Source organism: Xiphophorus couchianus, chromosome 16 (genome assembly GCF_001444195.1).
Source record: "Xiphophorus couchianus chromosome 16, X_couchianus-1.0, whole genome shotgun sequence".
Classification (NCBI taxonomy): Eukaryota; Metazoa; Chordata; class Actinopteri; order Cyprinodontiformes; family Poeciliidae; genus Xiphophorus; species Xiphophorus couchianus.
The window spans coordinates 10,497,897-10,518,164 of NC_040243.1; the positions used below are offsets into that span (position 1 = coordinate 10,497,897).

The 20,268-nt window shown below is 39.4% G+C and overlaps 1 protein-coding gene across 1 annotated transcript; it reads right to left on the bottom strand.

The window, feature by feature from the left end:
- Positions 1-2,425: 2,425 nt before the first annotated feature.
- Positions 2,426-19,338, bottom strand: cdc42ep4a (CDC42 effector protein (Rho GTPase binding) 4a). Its single transcript, XM_028042934.1, has 2 exons — positions 19,082-19,338; positions 2,426-5,433 (listed from the first exon to the last, which is right to left on the bottom strand). The coding sequence occupies exon 2, from the start codon at positions 5,340-5,342 to the stop codon at positions 4,302-4,304; it is 1,041 nt and encodes a 346-aa protein (XP_027898735.1). The 5' UTR covers positions 5,343-5,433; positions 19,082-19,338; the 3' UTR covers positions 2,426-4,301.
- Positions 19,339-20,268: the final 930 nt, after the last annotated feature.

Below are 20,268 nucleotides of genomic sequence, written 5' to 3' on the forward strand. Positions count from 1 at the left end.
TTTCAGACCATGGCACTCAGCCTCCAGTTGCATGGCAGCAAGCAGCTCCCCATACTGTGAACTTGCCACACCCACTCCCCACCCCCCTCTTGTGCACAACTGCATTAGAGAAATGGCTGTTTGTTCATGACCCATAAAACCCAGTTGCGAAATGCGGCTGCAAAAATAAAAGAAATTACTGTAGCTGCTCGGGGAGGGGCCTGTATATATTTTTTGAGGGACTCTCGCGCTAATGTGCGGGTAGGGGGAGGTAGGAGTGTGGGTGTGTGGGGGGTTGAGTGGGAGGGAGAAAAGGAGCAAAGCCAAAGGGCGGTTTATGAACAATTTTGTATTCCGTTCCTTTCCACCCCATCCCCCATTTTTTTTTTCCTTTTTTTTTTTTACTTCCCCTCTCCCCTAGTCTGTTTTAACCGTCCCCCACCTTCTCTTCCTCAGCCCCCCTCCACCAGCAGGTTGTTTAATACTTTCCAGATTTCAGCATGCCTTCAGCCTCCTGGAAGAGTTGCAAGTCTGCTGATGGAATTTGGCAGAGAAAAGGTTGCGGGTCCAGACTGGGGCTCCTGACACTGTAAAAACCAAAAGAAGCCGAGCGCCTCCCGTTGGTGGCTCCTTTAAGGAAAAAAACAAAACAAAAAGAAAACTTTTTTTTTCTTAGGTAAGCTAAGAACCAAGGGGAAATGACATCTGACAACCTCCGAAACAGGACGAGACTGTATTTGAGCGGGAAAAACTGCTGCAAGGCAGGTTCGAGTTACAATAGGGGTCTGAATGGGGGAGGGAGACGAGTTGAGCCACCTGAACAAATCGGGCGTCTCCGCTGTCTTGTAAAAATGTGTGGGACAACTAGAGTAGTTGTTTTTCACAGCTTCTCTAATCCTGTAAATAAACCTCTTTGGAAACCCTGAATGAAGCCTCACAATTGTAAATAAAATATAATGGTTCTAAACTTAATAGAATAAAACAAAAATGTATTTCAAAGAAGTAAGATAACAAAGAAGTTAATGGTTTCATTTAGACATCTAAAGGCAAGTCAGGGTTAAACGGACACGCCCATTAGCAAATGAAAAATTTTAATAACCACTAGATGGCAGTAAATGACTGAGCTTCAATTAGATCAGCAGCAGAGGAGAATATATAAAGCAGTTAAACGGATTATTAAAAATAAGATTTTCAATATCGAATAAAAAAAAAGCCCTTTTAAGATTTAGTCTTATCACAATTTTTCTTTAATCAGTCTTCTATAGAAAAATCACATACAGTCAGATCAATACCTCCACCGGTTTGTATTGACCATAACCAATCAATTTAAATTGCTTGTTTCACCACAAGTGTAAGAATAATGACTTTTTTTCCAGCCCTCTGGCAGGTTAGACTGTGAAATATTGGGACTATGACAAACAGAGTTAAAAGAGACTAAAATACCACAGAGGTGAGGATGAGAGAATGAATCACCAATTCACAAAATAATAAAGCGGTGTTTCAAGGAGCAGCACTTGAGCTGTTAACAAAACAGTTAAGTTCAGCCGAGCTGCCAGAGGCTCGCCTGTCCGTGAAAAAAGCGAAGGATGGTCAAGAAAATCAAAAGTGACAAAACTGTTTGGAGTCCATGATGATGAGCTGGATGCTGGCGAGAACTGAACGTCATGGTGATCCATCTTCCAATCAGTTGTGTGAGAGGCATTATCCTGTTATGCATGTCCGTCAATTAAGCTTTTTTTTTTTTGCCGGTAAATAATTGATCTTTCACCCTGCTCACATTTTAAACGCAACCTATTTTTCCACACACACACTTTATCTTGAATCATCACATCATTTTAAGATTGTACACTTAAAAAATATAGCCCACTAAGGCCTCTATTGCTTCCTTCCTTCCTCTTCTGGGAGAGCCAAAGAATAGAGACAGGAAACAGAGGAGGCACTCAAAGAATTTATGTGTTAAGCTCCAACTTAGTAGCACAGCATATTCTATGATGTCCTACAGTGTCCTGGAAAAGTATTTATTCCCCTTGAACTGCTTTATCTAGTTTCAGAGGTGTCCAAAGTGCAGGTTGAGGGGCCATTTCTGGCCTCTACTCAGATTTTGTGCAGCACCCCCCTCAGTTTAAGAATCGTTGAGGTCTGGATGACATTGGTGTGCCCCAATTTCCATTCATCTCATTTTTATTAGACTTGGCTAAATTACCATAGCTCTGGTCAGAAGTGGCCTAATCAAAGTCCAAACCTAATTGAGCAAGAAATATTCACAGCTCATCCTTCAATCTGACTGAACGTCAGATATTACGCAAATAAGGAATGACCAATAATTTAGGTCCCCAAAAGGGCAAAGATGGTGTAGACATACCCCACACAACCCAGAGTAGTAACTGCATCAAAAGGGGATTGAAGAAAGTATAGACTTTGAAGAGCCTAGGAGACAAGCATAACGTAGTTTTCAGATTTTTAATCCACATCCCAATTACGTAGGACTTTTTCACATAAAATTTCCACAAAATACATTGTAGACTGAAGCCGTAAGTCGACACCATGTGGAAAAAGTCCAAGGAGTTCAAATACATTAGCAAGGCATATTACCCTAACAATAACAAAATATACAACAGCAAAGTTGCGTGTGGTTCTCTTTTATTGAAAAATATAGGTTAATTTGGGTAATATAGGAAAAAGATCAAAGATACAAAGCACAGACAACAGTAAGGCTTATTAAGAATAAAGAAAACATAGCGACTCATTCAAACAAACCAAGAAAGACATAATTACATTGTGTAGTGTGTAACTCATAAAAATATCCAGTTATGCAAACTCATCCTGTACCTCCTTTGTCCTGCAAAATTATTGCCCTTAAATGGCCATCCGTTTTCAAATCTTTTCATTGTGAAAGTCTAAATTAAGATCATACAGAAAAGACAAGGACTAACATGTTCAACAGGCTCTCCCAAAACTGAGTTTCACAAAATGATTTTTTTTTTTTGGCCTCAAATATTATAATTTGGCACATCTGTCAGTTTCAGTTAAGGCACAGAAATCAATCTGCGCAAGTCAGCTCAAGTCTCATGGATCTGATGATGCAAGAGGTAGAGACGAGCTGCAATGACTGTGCAACTTACATAAAACCAGCAATCTTCTCCTTAATGCTCTTGCATCTATCTCTGGCTGAGGCTTCTGTTTCATCCGCCCTTCAAACGAACACAGAAAAAGAGAGGGAGCTTTTTTTCTACTAAAACAACTACAGATACTAGTAGCGTCTTCTTACTTTTACATGCCAGCAGATTTGAGTTTTAACCATCAAGCTCTCCTCATGTGTAGTGATGGGGTCTGTTGAGTAATGAGGATCAGTTTTTAACTGCTCGGTTGCAGCACTGCAGATGCTCGGATGTAAAAGTGAGACAAACCGGAAGGAAGTGGTTTTCAACCGCTCTTGAGTCAAGTCAAAAAGCCCCCAAAAAAGTAGAAGGAATGCAGCTAGTTTGTGCTGATGGGAATCAGTTTAAAAAGAAAACAATGCGTTCAATGGAAAGAGAGAGGAAAGGACAACCAAGAATGTGGCACGCGCTACTCTTCACCTCCCCGGCTTCCTGTGATAACAAGCTTCTTTGTAGTGAGCCCAATGCATCACTTTAAAGCATCCCCCTGACTGAGCTTTGCTCCGCGTGGCATCCTCTAGACTAACAGAACAGAATTTCGGTTTAGGCTTTGTGGTTCTGCAATAAAGTGGGAGATGGTTGCCCTCGGGCAGCGTCACAGGGACCCTGAGTTACATGAGTGAGAATAAGGGCAAAAAGTCTGAAAGATATGTAGCTCTGCCATAATATTTTCTGATGAAAGGGGTTTGATGCTGGGGCTCGCACTCCAGTCACAAACACAGCTCTCTTTATTGGGACAGGACACCCACCAGTGGTCCGCTTGTGACAGAGGCCTTCTGTTCGGCTTAGGCTGCATGGTGTCCCACAGCCAGGGAGAAAAAGCACAATGACAAACAGAAGCAAAAAGAAATTGAAAGGCTGAGTTGAGTTCATTTTCTTTACTCTCCTCAACTAGTTTCTTTTCAGCCAGAACTCCCTGTTTATTTCTGGAATGGTATTCGGACAGTGAACTCCCCAATCCATGTCAGTGTTCAAAAGGGTAAGGCGCTCTGGTGAGTAGAGTTGGACACATCCAAAAGGAGTAATCAAACTTTCTTTATAGCCATAAAATAGCTGAAAGTTCCTGGTCCCACAGGAGCCGACTACAGTGTCGTCTTGCTGCTCAGAGTGAAAACCCACACTGCCAAAGGTCTTCCGGAGCTTGGTCATTTTGAGTCTGAACTCTTATACGTGGATCTCATCATCTTCATCCTCCAAGAAAGAGGAGAAGTTACTCTCCTCCTCAGGTGGTGCACTGAATGTGGCGCTGTCTGTGTCTCCTGTGTAATTCTGGTAGTTTGGCTTTTCATACAAGGCAGCGGAGCCAGAGCTCGACATGGAGCAGCTGTCCAGGTGCAGCAGGTGTTTGGGACGTATCTCAGGAGTGTACTCCGGAGTGTAGGGACCTTCGTCTTCCTGCCTCAGATCATTAGAGTGGGCTGGATGCTCTGCTGCATCTCTTTCTGTCTCCACCTGCTGGACTCTGCCTTGATCCTCCACATCCTTCTTCTCATCATCCTCTTCCTCACAGTGGCTGCTCAGTGCCGGCGAGGCACGGCCCTCGCTGCTTTTGCCTTCCTCGTAGCCAAGATCATCTTCCTCCTTTTGCATCACATCCAAGATGTCGTTCAGCATGGAGGGTCCCAAGTCGACATGGAAGGACATGACCGACTCTGCGTGCTTCATTCCACCTCCGCCGTAATGAACGATACTCTCTGGCAGCTCCGTCAGTTCACCGAAGCTTCTTTCTTGCAGCTCGAGCAAGTTCGCCGCTGCAGCTGCAACTCCACAGTCAGGCTCCCCATGCTGCTTAAATGGACTCGAAGACAAGCTCTTAGATACAAGGTTGTCCCCTCTGCTTTCATCGTTGAGAAAAGGCAGCGACATAGCGTTTTTAACAAAGGTTGGTGAGCCTCCAGGAACCATCAGGGTGTGATCGTTCCTCTGGTCCACTCGCGTCACCGACTGCGAGCGCTTGCTGCTCCTAAAGGTGCGTGCCAAAAGGCCGGGTCTAGGAGAGCGGGGAAAGGATGCTGTCTCTGGGGAGGGTTCCCCGGAGTGTGAGCTTAGGAAGGACGTGTCTCCAAAGGCATCACCACTGCGACCTACATGCATAGTGTGACGGAAATCACCAAGGGGAGCACTTATCATCTCCCTGGTCAAGTCCATACGTGAGCGACGCTTTGTCTGGGAAGACGTGGCGACTAGCTGCTTTAAGATTGGCATGGTGGTGTGTAGTGAGAGGTAGTCAAGATTTCAATCTTTATTAGCCTGGGAAGGAATAATGGTGCTTCTTAACTCCAGTCAGCTGGGAAACCTAGAAATAAATAGAAACAAAAAAAATTAGAAAAAGAAATTACAAGAAGGGAACAAAAAGATGGTGAACAGCTAGTAGAGAAGGGACTAATCCAATATAAGCTACAACTCTTCAATTAAAGGTTCATTGTAATATCAAATACTGCATACAAACAACTGCTTAAAATACACAGACTTTTCAAGTTTAAATATACAGGCAGAGCTGTTTTGTCCTCCATAACCAGAGTCTGCAAATGCAGGGTGAGCTCTATGCTGCTCAGCTTAACCTTTATCTGAGATTTCCATTATGCATTTTGTGTAAATATTGGTTGTGGAAGTTATCTCAAAACTCTAGCAATAATAGTAACTCCAGTGTGACATAAGGAAGCCACAAGAGGTTTATGAAAGAATACGAAAACTAAATGCAATACAGAAAATTGCTTTATCCAAACTGCTATCTGCCATAGATCTTAAAGTCTTTGGAAATTTCAGGAGCCTATGAGGTATGAATATTTACAAGGTAGTAATTAGAGAGACTGCTGATCAATGCTAATAATGCCCAATGTGGAAATGCCTAAAAGCAGCTTTGAAATTCATCAGATGTTTTGTCTACAATAAGAAGCCAATACGTTTTGTGGGCCTTCTTTCAGAATATCAAATACCACAAACTTAGTGACCATTCACAGCATAAAGATAGCAGATGGATATTCTATCTGGAAATAGTGACTTTTCAAACAATTTCACCAACAAATATATGCTAAAAAATGTTGTGTTGATGATAGCAGATTTTTTTTATTGACTTATCTTCTAAAGTTCTTTGTCTCCCCATGTCATGTTGATATGAAAGGATAATGTTATGGGACTTGTCCCATAATCTTACATTTTTGAAAGATTTATACAACTGAAATCATTAGAATTACATGCTGATGATGCCTGATTTTTTTTCTTCATTTGCTTACAACAGAAGGACAAAAAACACTAAGTGTTCAAATAAAAGTTCTCTGGATTAGAAATTAAAGTCATAAGCAAATATCTGTGTCTGTGAACTACAGAGAAATAAACGTTCAGATTGAGCCATTTTCTCCGACAATAAAAGACTCCAGTAATTGCAAGAATTGGAGCTAACAAACAACTCAGTAATAAAAAGCAGGGCTTCCCGCTCATCCCTGAGAAATGGCCACTAAAATGCAGTAAAGAGATGGTGAGAGCACCACAGGATTCTATGTGAGAACAGTATTACAAGTGAGAGCAAAGCACCAACCACAGACCTTGTGGAATCAGAAAAGGATAGTTGAGGGCTGCTGGGAATAACCCGTTAGCAAGCTGAGCCTTGACTGCCTTCACACACAAAAGCACACCCCGACACACACATACACACACATTAAATAACCTTATACTTAGTAAATAAGAGCCAATTACGGCTGTGGCCTGAAGTTGACATTCACTCATTGTGGTCATTAATGTCATCGTAAAACTGAGCTTTAATGTATGACTTTCTTCCTCTAACTCAGCAATTAAACATCAAGCTGAACAAGTCACTGCTTGAGTGTTTATTTATAATGGCTGTAGTAATATTAATATGCTAAGAATTATACACATAGGCCAAAAAAGGTAAATAAGATCACAGAGAATATAAAAGTAAAGCTGTCATGTACCATATAAAGTGCAGAAAGACGCATCTCAGCCTTCAATCTTCTTAAATAAAAAAAACCAAAAAACAAGTTAATTAATATGCATTGTGAAGCTTTGTGTTGGGGAGAATTGATCATTGTTGAATATGATCTGCCATATTAGGTGCTGATCTCAAGCTGAGACAATGGTTTTTGATCATTAGGTAAAGTTGTAGTTTCACAGACGCATGTCTGTTAAAGAAAAGACAACATTTCACCCGAGCAACACGACAGAAATCAAAATAGACTGCATTTGCGTCACAGTCTGGGATTTGCTTCCACAAAATAAATTCGTAGTCACCAATAAGTAGATTTTATAATAAAAAAAAAAATCAGTTTTCACTACAGCCTCATTTCATCAAAACATTACTAAAATTTACAAATCCCTGTGTATGGCAAAGGTGCAAAAATATTCTTCATAATTGTGTATCAGATGTTTACATTAATGATCAACATTTGCAAAAAATAATACAACCAAAATAGGTAGTATAGTGAATTTCAATTTCAGCAAAACATTCAACATGAATGCTCACTTTAGAATGCCTTGCAGAAGTATTGATACAGCCTGTAACACTACATCAGCAAACATCAATGTACTTTATAAGGGTCCAACACACAGTAGATACAAAACAATATTTTTCTTTAACTTCACAAACAAGCACTACTTTGCGTTGGTAATCACGTACAATCTCAATAAAATACCCTGGCATTTGTGACTGCAGCCTGAAAAACAAAGTAGAAAGAGTTCAAGGGACATTAATACTTTTGCAAGGCTTTGAAATTTGACTTTCTCCAGCACTTTATTATTATGGGGAATATGGTGACTTAAGATCAAAAGACATGACCTACAATATTTCATACCGATCCTCTTCTTAAACAAACGTGTGTAAACCCTTGGAGGCTTGAGTGCCAGCTTATGGAAAGTGTTTCTGCATTATTAAAAGCTCCGACAGAGGAAACCTCACCACAGGCAGCCAGCCAGACACGCTTACTTCCTCCTCCTCCTTCTCCACCTCTCCAGGTGGTGCAACAGAGGACAGAGGCAGGGTTTTTCATTAACTATCCAACTCAATATAAAATAACACAAACAGCGTAATGTCAAGGTGGTCTATGGAAAATACTTGCGTTTGATCTTGCAGACACCTATAAATAACACAGGAATGTCTATAATCTGGGTGGGAAATCTAGAGGAAATGCTCACCTTGTTGTACTGACAGCACATTGTTTTGGTCTTTATGTTGTCACACTAAAACCCAAAAAAAAGGCATCGGCATAGATTCTGGTTTTTAATAAGCTTTCAAAAAAAGATCAAAGGCAAGATTAGCTTCTGTTAGTGGTACCAAAAAAACCAAAAAAAAAAACGGTAATGTGGTGGCAGGCTTTTTAGTTCAATGACCTCTTTCTTTTGCCCCCGCCCACTTCGTTGCTACTAGCTGAGCCTCTTCTTCTCTTCCTGTTAAGGCAGACACCTGCTTTGGTTCCCATAGAAACAATCTGCTGCAAGTAAGCAAGCAGCACCATTTCCTGTCGGAGGTTGCAGACAGCTTCAGGCCTCATCCTCAAGAAAGCACACAGAACATGCGTTGTCTTTGTGTTATTATTCATTACTCTGCATACATGTTGTTGTTGCTGTTGTTTGGCCCGTGTGGAATTAATTAAAATGACAGAAACAAAGATTTTTGACTGAGCTCGGATGATGCTATAAAAACTTTTCCCCAAACCATAAAAGCAACACCAGCAAAACACAAACAATCATTTATTTTCCAGAGATGTGTTTATTATTGAATCAGCCTGCCCTGCTCTTGTTATGGGGAAATAACGAAAGGGATATTTTTCACACCCAGCAACAAAAGCTGCTCCTTTTTGGGTGAGTTTCTCTTGGGTGGCATAAAAGGGGAAAAACAAAAAGCTGATCAAATGAGCGGGTACAAGGGAAAAACTTGCCTCCCACTCTTCCATCTCAGCCGCAGGCCAAGATCAAGCTGAAAAGCTCAATGGAGCCTGTTTCAGGAACATCCTGGTGAAAAAAAAGGGTAACATACCACCACACAGGCTGTTTATCGTCAGCTCACTCTAAACCCTTTCCAGAAGCTCTGCAGCCCCACACTGTCAGAGCTGCTCCCTGTAGCTATAAGATGAATTTGACAGCACTGGCTGGTTTTGAAGAAGAATGGGCATCCACAACTTAGTGTGTGAATGCAAAGGGAAAGAATAAAAAAAACAAAAAAAACCCCACTTAGGCCTGAGAAGGCAGCCATAAGCGTGGGAACCTCTGGGTAATAGCCTTGGGAGTCAAAGAGGGGGTTTGACTTTATAAACAGACTTATGGTCCAACTCCAGAATAACACACTGGAGACACAGAACGCGGGGAGGGGGGATAGGAAAACAAATGGAAGACCGACTGAGGCACATCTGCATTTTTTCATTTTTGACAGTGACGATTCTCAGAAACAAACACGGTCTTACCCAAAAAAGCAGAATCTCGAGTCTCTCTGAATGATAAGTACAGATTATGAGGTTGACTGAACTGCCTTGATGTGGATGTGGTGCATTTCAGCTGCTGAGTGAAAAGGCAGCAGTGCAAGCATGCATGGAAACCGTGATAAACACGAGCGCACTGGGAATGACTCCAAAAGTGCCGCCAGTGTCGCTCCAGCACTCTTTTCACATCTATTTGCAAAAATGCTATATTTTTAGTCTGCTTCCCAAAGATGTATCTATGCCACTGGAATGTAACATTAGCTCTAGTTATGCATCATGCATCTAAATTACCTTCAGTTGTTTTGGAAACTTTGGGCGAACCAAAGTTTAAAAAAAGTTAGTTTTAAAAAACACACAAATCCTAATAATTAGAGAAACTTTAGATAAAGAGAGAACAGAGTAAAGCTCTGGTATTCCTCCATTATCTTGCAGATTGTTGTTAAAGGAAGGGTTAATGTGTATTAACCCTTCCCTGCACATAGAGATTTTTTATAGCACAATCAAGTAACTGTTATATTCAGTTGTTATGAATTTGCTGTATATATCAATACCTTAAGAAAAATTTGATTTCTTGGTCTACGCCTTGAATTTGGCCCCTGCCTCTTTAAATAGTTTCTACTCTTTCCAATTTTCACCACATCATCACAAAATGACTGTCCCTCAAGACATTTGTAATTGTTTTTAGGCACGTTGGAAATGATAAAACAAAATTCCATACTTCAAAACTGCATAGGGATGTTGAGTTGATATTATACAAGTCTCCTTCCAGCTCATGCTTACTCTGATACAGACCCAATATAAATTGAAATTAAAAAGTAAGTGAATATTGAGTTAATTAATATGCATTCCTTTACTTCAGATGAATGACCTCACTAGCACTTTTACCCTGAAATGTAAACCCGCATAAATCTGAGACAATTAAACACTATAGAATGTCTATTTATCAAATGAAGTCAACAGTGACTTTAGCCATTAGTCCAAAATTACCCCAATAATAATAAAATGCATCCATTATGTTGCTTGCTTTGCAAGCATTAAAAAAGTGCATCAAAGGACCAGGAGTTTAAAGGCATGGTAAAAAGAAAACTGCAGATCAAGAGAACAGGAAAGTATTGACTGCCAGGATAATTTGTGTTTCAGACGTTCACAACTTTTCACTTCTTGTCAATACTCTAAGCCATACCGTTCAATACGGATGCACAAGAGATCCCTCCTCGATGAACACTTTAACGTGAGTTATGGTCTATTTCCAGAATGAGGTATTGATGCCTTCTCTGTCCACTCTTTTTCATACTGTGCATATTTTTTATTCCTGTTTGGGAGAAGAGGACTGCTGCATTCATGCATCATTTAAAATCACTGACCTGAATATAGAACAGCATAACCTGAGGCTCAAAGACATGGAGGGAGGGGGTTGCCCTGCGTGAAAACTGGTGATTGTCATTGAGGCTGCATACTGGCATACATCTTATTTTTCAGTGAACACTAAAATGTAATCCTTGTAAGAGCTTCACCAATGCAACTGAAAGGCCAGAGAAGATAAGAACCAGTAATTAAGCAGACAAATTGCTTCTGGTAGATTCCATCTTCCTGCAACTCAGTTAGGAGACCTGATTGTCTCATTTAGGAAGGAGCAATCACAGGGCAAACAGTGGAAATCACATTATCTCTCAATCACGCAAAATGGGAACAACAGACATCAAGCAGATGCCCTTAGAAATAAAAAACCCAACACAAAACAAGGTGGACTGTTGAGAATTGACAAATAAAGCCTTCATTTTTACGTGAAAGCCTGGAAAATACTTAGGAATTACCTAAATGGACCACTTGAGGATTTGAAAGAAGTATGGCATTGGCAAAAACCCTCACCTCTTTTTGAATAGTTTTTTCTACTGTCAGTTCTGCCATTGTTTGCCCATGGAGACGACCAGACAAGTCTCTATATGAGTAGATGTCTGCCTCAGGAGCTATTTTTATTTTATATTTAGTTGATTTAACAGAAAAAACCTTTAGCTCATAAACTTAAAAATCTGGTGTACATGGGCACAAGTGTTTTTGTAATTATACAATGTTCATTATGACCGTTAAAGCGTGTAGTCTCAGGAATGATGCAAATCCGTAAGCAAGGAATACTGAACGTAAAAACTGTTACTAGTTTTGTACTTGGAAATCCAGTTCTGTTTAAATTTGAAGGTTCTTGATACAAGAACACAATACATCACTCAGAAAATTTCATCATCGACTAAATCAATAATGAAATGAATGACAAGCAGAAAGATGAAATCAGGAAATGCTGCAGTTGCAGGTAGCTTGTCTGACAGAATAAATAAACAAAAGCAGAACAACAGTGTCGAGCCATCTGCAGCCCTGCACTGGCTGACATTGGCCCAGGGGCAGACTACCATAAGCAGACTGCAAGTTCATCAATACTGCAGAGAATCAGACAGACTTGCAAACTCACAGTCGCCTCTTTTGTCGACTTTCCATCTCAGACCTCAACACCAAGGATGGTCGCCAGACTGTGAACAAACCAAGCTACAAACAGAAAACCCACAAGAGCAAACGTGGGCAAAACGTGCAAGCCACACACACAGAAGATGTCTGCACTTTACAAACACACTTCCTCGAGAAACATTCTCCTATAGGTACAGTGATGGGAGGAAATACTTTCTACCTCTTGGAAAAATAAAACCTTATGAAATCAAATATGTGTATTTTCGTTCTCTGCTCACACCTAGGAAGCTGAAGCGAGGCAGCGTTTTATGCTAATGTAGTGCCACACTCAGCAGTGCGTTCTGCTCTGTAAGGATGAAAGAACAGAAGAGTTTTAGAGCTTTCTGCTACCTAAAGTGCCTGTGGGTAATTGAACTTACATTCATGTTTGGAATTTCCAAATCTGTCTGTCCTGAGGTTAGTGAATAGAATATTTGATGTCAGCAGTAGGTAAGAAGATCTTGTGATATTAGAATTTCACAATATTTCTCAAAGTAGCATCTCACTGGGCACTGTTCAGACGCAGTCAGCATGTTTAAGCTATTATGAGCCACTGCTATGAAAGCAAGGGCTTTTAGTTCTGCAGTTACCGTACATGTTTGAGTCTTGTTTTGAAGTAAGAAAGGAAGTGCCCTGTTGGCAGCCAAGACTTGCCAACAACTGTGGGATAGAAAAAAAAAAAAAGAAATCACTGAAGGTACATCCATTAACTTTTTCATCCTTTGTGTGGCTCCTTAAAGGTACTTTGACAGAGAACAAAGGACAATTTGTAAGAACTGTGAGAATACAATTGTCTAACCAGTCACGAAAGTTAGAATCTGCATCTGAGCATCTAATTCAGACCTTTAAAGTCTAGACTGCATTTGCTCATCTGTATTACTAAGTTCTGGACAGGATCAGAATTCACAAAACACAGTTTGAGATTCACAAATTGATCTTTTTAATTGTGAAAAAAAAAGAAAAAAAATTGACACTTGAGAGTGATAATGAAATTATAATAGACATTTTAGCCAAACTTAGGAAGGATTATCCTGTATTGATTATAGGTTATTTGAAACAGTATAGTTTACAGTATATGAAACAATATAGTGACAATTTCATTCTGTCCCATACATACTTTGGCTTGGAAGAGGATATATGGGATTCCAATAGTCCAAGCTGTAAACATGTTACAACAAAACTGTTCAATTATCAACCAAAAGTGTAAATATCCATATGTAGAATTTACATCACCATGGTCAGACTTGGTAATAGAAGAATTATGTTTTAGTGATATGATTTTCATCAGTACCCTAGACTTGTCCTGGAACCTGAGTATATCATTATAATCCTAGCAGTCAGCTCTGACTAGACAAAAACAACTACCACTGTTTTAACATTTAAACATTACATTGATGGTCAGCAGTGCAGGACACTCACTACATCAAATAAAAAATTTTTTTAATAAGTTTTATAGTTCCCATCAGCTGATTGTTGCACCACACAACCAGATCAGACAGGACGAGAAATGGACAGCAACAGCACTATCAAAAAGGCTCCAACAGTCAATAAACTGTTTTCTGCTAGCAAACAGGCCTGAAGTAAGTCAGTTAAATGTGTATCAACTGACCTCTAAGACCCGAAAGGAGATGACTTGTCTCTGTTCCATTTGTAGCCAACAAAGCCTCAAGACATGACACTCAGAATCTCTCTCTGCCTCCTATTTTCTCTCTCGCATCTGTGAAGAAACTGACAACTTTTTCCACTACAGATACTAACTGACAGCAGACAAGTATTCTGTATTCCAGTTTGTCACATTCAAAAACGAAATGCACTCTGCACGTTAAACCAGACTGATGGGCATCACCTTTACGGCCTTACAATGGCTTTGTACTCACAAACAATGCTTTACATTCCAGCACTGCCATTATCTCTGATCAGTATTCAGTGTCAGGGCCGGGTTACTGAAATTACAGCCATCATTGCTAAACCTTTGGATCATCTGTGAAATTGGCATGGCTGAAAATGAATAGCAGTTTTTGAGAGTGGAAATTATTGGCACTACTCTGTTGCATTTAGTGTCTCAATATACCGGTAATAAGAGGGACTGAGAACTTTACAATGGAAGAATCAATAAAAAAAAGCACACTAGACAAAAAATTGAAGTTATTTAGACCATTTTAAATACTGGGAAACATCATAAACCTCCCAAGATCTGTGAGGTCAAGAAGCGCAATGGGGTCATCTATCTACTTTTATACATAAACACACTCAGGTACTCAAACAGGTGACTAAAATGTGCAGGGAATGATTAGAATATTACCAATTAACACTGGGGCACAGATGTCAGCCTCCTGTAAGAATTACATAAACACAAACGCCCACATTTTATGCATAGAAAATGTTGGTGGGTAATGTGGACAGGAAGGGCAGGGAGAAAATGAAGCTGCAAACCCTCCCGTCTCTCCGGAAATCAGCCTGCCCTTCCTGACCGTTCCCAGTGTAAACAAGGATTTGCTCCATTATTGTGCATTACAGACGGACTGACCAAACAAACACAGCCCATATCTCCATCAACACTCAATTTTAATAAGCTGCAGGGATGAGAGACTGATGCTCAAACAATGTGCCTCAAACAGCTCTCAATGCAACGAATGGAGCTCCTTGGTTTGATTTCATCAGCCAGGTTCTCTCTATCGCAGAAAGCTGCGTCACTCCACCTGATGATAGATTTCAATTTTGGCTTGTAGGCGTTTGTAAAGCGCTTCTGAAGAAAAATGAGGTTCTGTTCTACAATACCCAGGAAGAAAGCTAAGCTTGTTGGTGAAAAATCTGCAGATAAATCATGGGACTCAGAAAATTTTAACATGAATAAATTGCATTATTAAAAAGTCAGAAAAGCAAAGACTGATAGAAGTCAAGAAAGCAGCTCCAAAGGAAAAAAACAAACACACAAAAGAAAGCTATATAATAGATAACGCACAAACTGTCGTGAAACGATTAGCCATACAGAACAGCTACATATAAACTAAAATATGTAAGATTACGATCACTCAATGATTTATGCGACCAAGTACAAAAGGTACAAATCTGCTCCCATGGAAGGATGTTTGGGACCAAACAGCAAGTTGCACTGACATTTACATAAATCATAGACAGGGTCAAATGACCAACACAACTGATTTGACTGCACTTATTTTATGATCATTATGAAAGTAAAAACAAAAACTTATAAACAGTTACAATATCATGCCTTTTCAACCACAGTTTGGTTCAAATCCAAATCTATTCATCAAAAAGAACATTTTAGTCAATGTTCCAGTAATGAGTGGATAAAACTGTCTCGGTGAAACACCGTATTCCCAAGCAGACATTTTTCTCCCACTTTTGTAGCACTGAAGGGGGAAAAAAAGCAGCAATCAAAATATTTGTGATTTTCTATTTGAACTTTGGAACAGATTATTCTCATTCTTCAAAATGATGCCGACAGATCTTAACTTTACCAAAACATAGCGCCAATGCTTCACATATCCATTGACGACTGCTCAAATAGAAGTCATTTTGCAGCTAGAAAAAAACAAATTGCCTGCTTTCACCATGCGCTTCCAATTCATCTAGCTGCTGTATTTAGTGTTCAAAGCAGAAAAATCTCTTTTAGTTTTCCCCATGCTGAGGTACAATTTAGTGTCTCGGTATTTTTTGGTATTATGCCATTCCCAGTGGCTGAAAAATATGTTTTTTGGGGGGTTTTTTTAACAAAATGTCAGTACGGAACACTGAATTGGTCTAGATCCTCAAATAACTAATTAGTGAGTGAACCCATGTTAAGAATTTGCCAGTTTCTTTTGTGGGAGAAATTGTTTTAAATGTAATAACTGAATATAACATGCTTTTTTCAGGTGAGGTTTTAATAAAATTAATATATATAGTCATTTAAAATCTCACATGCAGGAGTTTATCCAATTTCAAAAAAGTCAAAGAGTATATTACCGTAACCTGAATTACATTTGACAAACCTTTGAAAACCATTGATTTGTTTCTATTGGGAAGTTATTTACACAGAATCTAAAGATTATTTGCATATGAAATTGTAGTCGGAGGCGGCGGCCACCATTATCTGTCCTGCGTGAAACAAACCGACAATTAAACAAATTTCTGGTTAGAGGGAACCCCGATTCAAACACACTAATCAACTGTCAACTTTAAACATTTTTTAACTCAAAATCATGGCGAGCCATTTGATGAATGACTGCCAGTGCTCCACAACCACCTGGCTTAGCAAGTTTTCTGGGGGAAAACCTTGTGCGTGTTATATCTTAATTGGCATATTACACACTACCAAGACTTTTTTGGAATTAATTCATTGAGTAACATGAAGTCCAAGCCGAAGCCCCGTCAAGTAACAAGGCAATGATGAATGCTTCTTCTTCAGAGAAGAAACATTTCCTGCAGCTACCAAACTTGAGCATAATGGGTCAGGCTGGATCAGCCCAGAAAAACAATGCAGCCAAACAAAAGATACAGGAACGAACAAAACAAAACAAAAAACATATCAGGCAGAGCACAAATAGGGTACTTCAAAACAAACGTAATGTTTAGATGATGACATTATTGTGAAAAGGAACAGGATGTCTTAGATCACAAAACAATCTAGCTGAGAGAATTAAAATTGTATTTCTACAATGCTTTAATGTTCTGTGCATAATTTGAAGAGGACTGTTAAATACAAAAACAGCATGTGAGGTATTTCAAGATTTGCCACAAACAAAGCTAAGCTAGTCTGCATAATAATCCCCCAAAAATCGGAACCCCCATCCACCAGTCCAAGATTTGAAAAAAAGGGAAAAAACACAGTTTACATTGGTATTTCCTGGAATGTGAAAGGGCCAAACAGGACACACAGCCTAAAATGAGCACACAAACTGCAAACATGTTCAAACATTGGTGCCATTCTGAAAGTGACCACAAAGTAACTCAGGTTAACTCAACTGCTACCACAGCAGCATTTTTGTAATGCAGACAAGGTGCAGGTTAAACCACTAAATGGCACAACTTTGCTCATGTTTGTAAATTACAGTAGGGCTGTTTTTCCTGAGAAATGAGACAGCAGAAGATCATCTGAGCTGTGCTGCAGCCAAAAAACCTGAGTGGTTATTAACACCATGACCAACATTACAAGAAGCAAACTACCTTTACTCTGTGCCATCATGTATCCTGTTTGTAATCAAAGGTTTTCTAAATTATAAAACAGAATAATAGAGCGCAGAATCTGAGTAAGCTGGCCAAAACCAGTTCTAAAGGAACTTCTGAGAAGAGCAAATAGGCCAAATATGACACATTAGTCTCAGAGATGGTGCCTGCTTGTTTGCCTAGGTCCATCACACAGACTGACACAATGTGACATCTCAGAAAGCCCCCAGCCTGTTCTGGTTTAAGCTGATCGAATGCCACATTTAGAGCTGCAAAAACAAAGATGAACTACCTAATTTGTCACACAAACAAAAGACAACCGTTAACCTCATCTCCTCGAACAAGTGAGGTCTTGTTGGGATGGTAATAAAGGAGCAACGGCATACAAACCTGAGCCAGGTCTTTTTACACCCCCATTCAATGAGCTCATCATTTAGCACTTTTGCCAAAATTACTCTTCAGGAATGCCAAGTATATATATATTCAAAATTTTAGGTCATCCTATCTCGGTAGCTTTTAGTTTTTGCAATAAAACAGCACAAAAAAAAAGTGATTCAAGTTATGGACCAAAGTGTAACATTTCTCCATTCCTCACAAAGTGCTGTGCACTGCTGGCCTGCTGGCTGAAAATACACCACCTGACTCTTTCTTTGCTTACAAAAACGAAAGAGTGGCATGAGGCACCAGTCATAATTTTATCACATCAACATCTTGCACTTTTACAGCTTGTTGCTGCTCCATTGTAAATATTTTTGTTCTGTTTGTTAGGTTTGTTTGGGGTTTTTTTGTCAGGATGTGGGACAGAGTTGGTTCAAAATGGTGACAAATATCTATCATGTGACTCCAACAGCTAGTAACTACCAGCAGAAGGTCACCTGTGCTAATTTGCGCTTGATCAGGAGTTGTGATCTGAATCAACTGGCCCATGAGAACATTAAACTATAACCTGACAAAAATGGTTTGCTAACAGTTATGAAATGGAAGAAAGAAGGGACAAAATGGACGTGCATAGGCAAAGGCACCTCTGAGTCTGTAAGAGCAGTTTGTCATGTAAGCAGCTGATTGTGGGCTGTTCTGAGCAGATAGCTTGACTATTTAACCAGCTAATAGACTATTGTTTTGTGCTACTCTGTAAAATGCAGAAAACCAAGCTATTTTCTGCACAAAAAGCCCAGAGAAGTTAAAAAATACTAAATTTATCAAACGTTTATCAATTTTCATCTATTGTGTGAATACTATACTGCTTAAATATTCTTACTCAAGATTATCATACAGTGAGAATCCCAATAATGACAACTCATCAGGCTCAGGGATGAAAGGAACACAGCAAGAAGATGCAAAATATGGCTTTTTTGCCACCATCAGTCAGTTAGTTAGTTTCTCCACTTCCTAAAGTTTGCACAAGTGTTTCAGAGCTCACGTTTTACAGAAAGTGCGATTGTTATGAAACAGGTTTTGGTTTTATTCCTCCTTTTCTTAACACGTTTCTAGACATATGCAATAAACAATATATATATAAAAAAAGTAATAAATAAATAAATAAATATTCGATTATGCTTCCTCCACAAGAATTTATGGAGGAAAAAAAAAAACAATAAATAAGTGACCTCTGTACGTCTTGGAGCCCACTTGGGCTAGCTACTGTGAAAGGCTCGATCATATTACAATAAAGCGCTGCTGATTCTGGGTGGGTCAGAGGCAGAACAATAACAGCTGACCGTCAGCAGCCGCTCTCAGCTGGAGCACTGAAAAGGAAATGTTTATCTGCACATATTGCAAAGGTGTACTTCACCTTTTGAGTGCTTAGGTGCCAGTGTTTTTGTTAAGAAAAAAGAAAACAAATGCATGTAGACTTACCGAGCATCCCATTCATAAAACAGCTGGTGCTCCGCTCCTAGGCCCCCAGCAGATCTAGAATAATGTGGCGATGCGTTCATCCAACTGAATCAGATGTGAGGCGCTCAGACGTGCCCTTTGTACTCCAAGCAGCGCTTTTAGAAAGCAGAGTTATGATATTAGGTCAATTCTACAGCAGCTGTCCCCGCATCCTCACAAACGATGCTTCTGCTCTGAGGCTCAGGAACTCACTACAATGCCTCCTGCAGTAGCGTGAGTGCGTGAACACGCCCTCTCTTTTCCGCGTCTCCTTAAAGACGCAGGATGCCAGCGGCTGGCGGCCGCTCTGACTGGCTGTAATCAGCTAGGGACGTACGCTGAGTCATATGAAATTACACTCAACTAATCGAACAAGAGGGGGAAAATAACTCCTGTAGTTAAAAAAAAAAAAATGCTGATAAAATAGCTCCTTAATGCTTAAAGACTGGTATTTTGCTTTAACTATCCATAAACATCTGCACGTATTAAGTTTAACTTGTTTTTCCCCCTCTTACCAATGTATACTTGCCAACATTAAATTACAGAGAGGCAAATACATATAATTTTGTTAGATTTATATGTTTTATACTGTAGACTTTTTTGATGATGCTTAAAAGACCTCTGTCACATCAGCCTCGTTGATAGTGATAGTTTATCATTTTCTAGGTGGAAAAAAAAACATGGTCATCTTTTAATGGGATTTTTTAAATATTCAAATTCTTTCCACAAAATGTCTCATAACAGACTTTAAATAAGCTGCAATGAGATTCAAAATCTTGTGTATTTGACTTTATGTGTGTTTTTTCTTTGCTTTGGGGGGAGTCAAATTTGAGGTCATTTCTAAAACATTTTTAGTCTGTTTAATTAAATGCTAAAGCCCAGAACAGAGGATTTTGTTTTGAAAACAAAACAGAATGATAACAGTAAAAGGTTGCCAAAGACAGCTGGATGAAGGTCACAACTCTGGACAGCTGAAATAGATGAAATACATAAATTACAACAAGCTTACAACACCAGTTATATAAAAGCAAAACAATTAAACAAGATCTTAAACTATTTATGTGTAAAGCTTGGTTAATGTGGTTTGTTAATAATTCTAATAAGTATATACTGTATATCTATAGTCATCTTTGAACTCAAAGAAAGTTTTTGGAGATTATCGTTCAGAT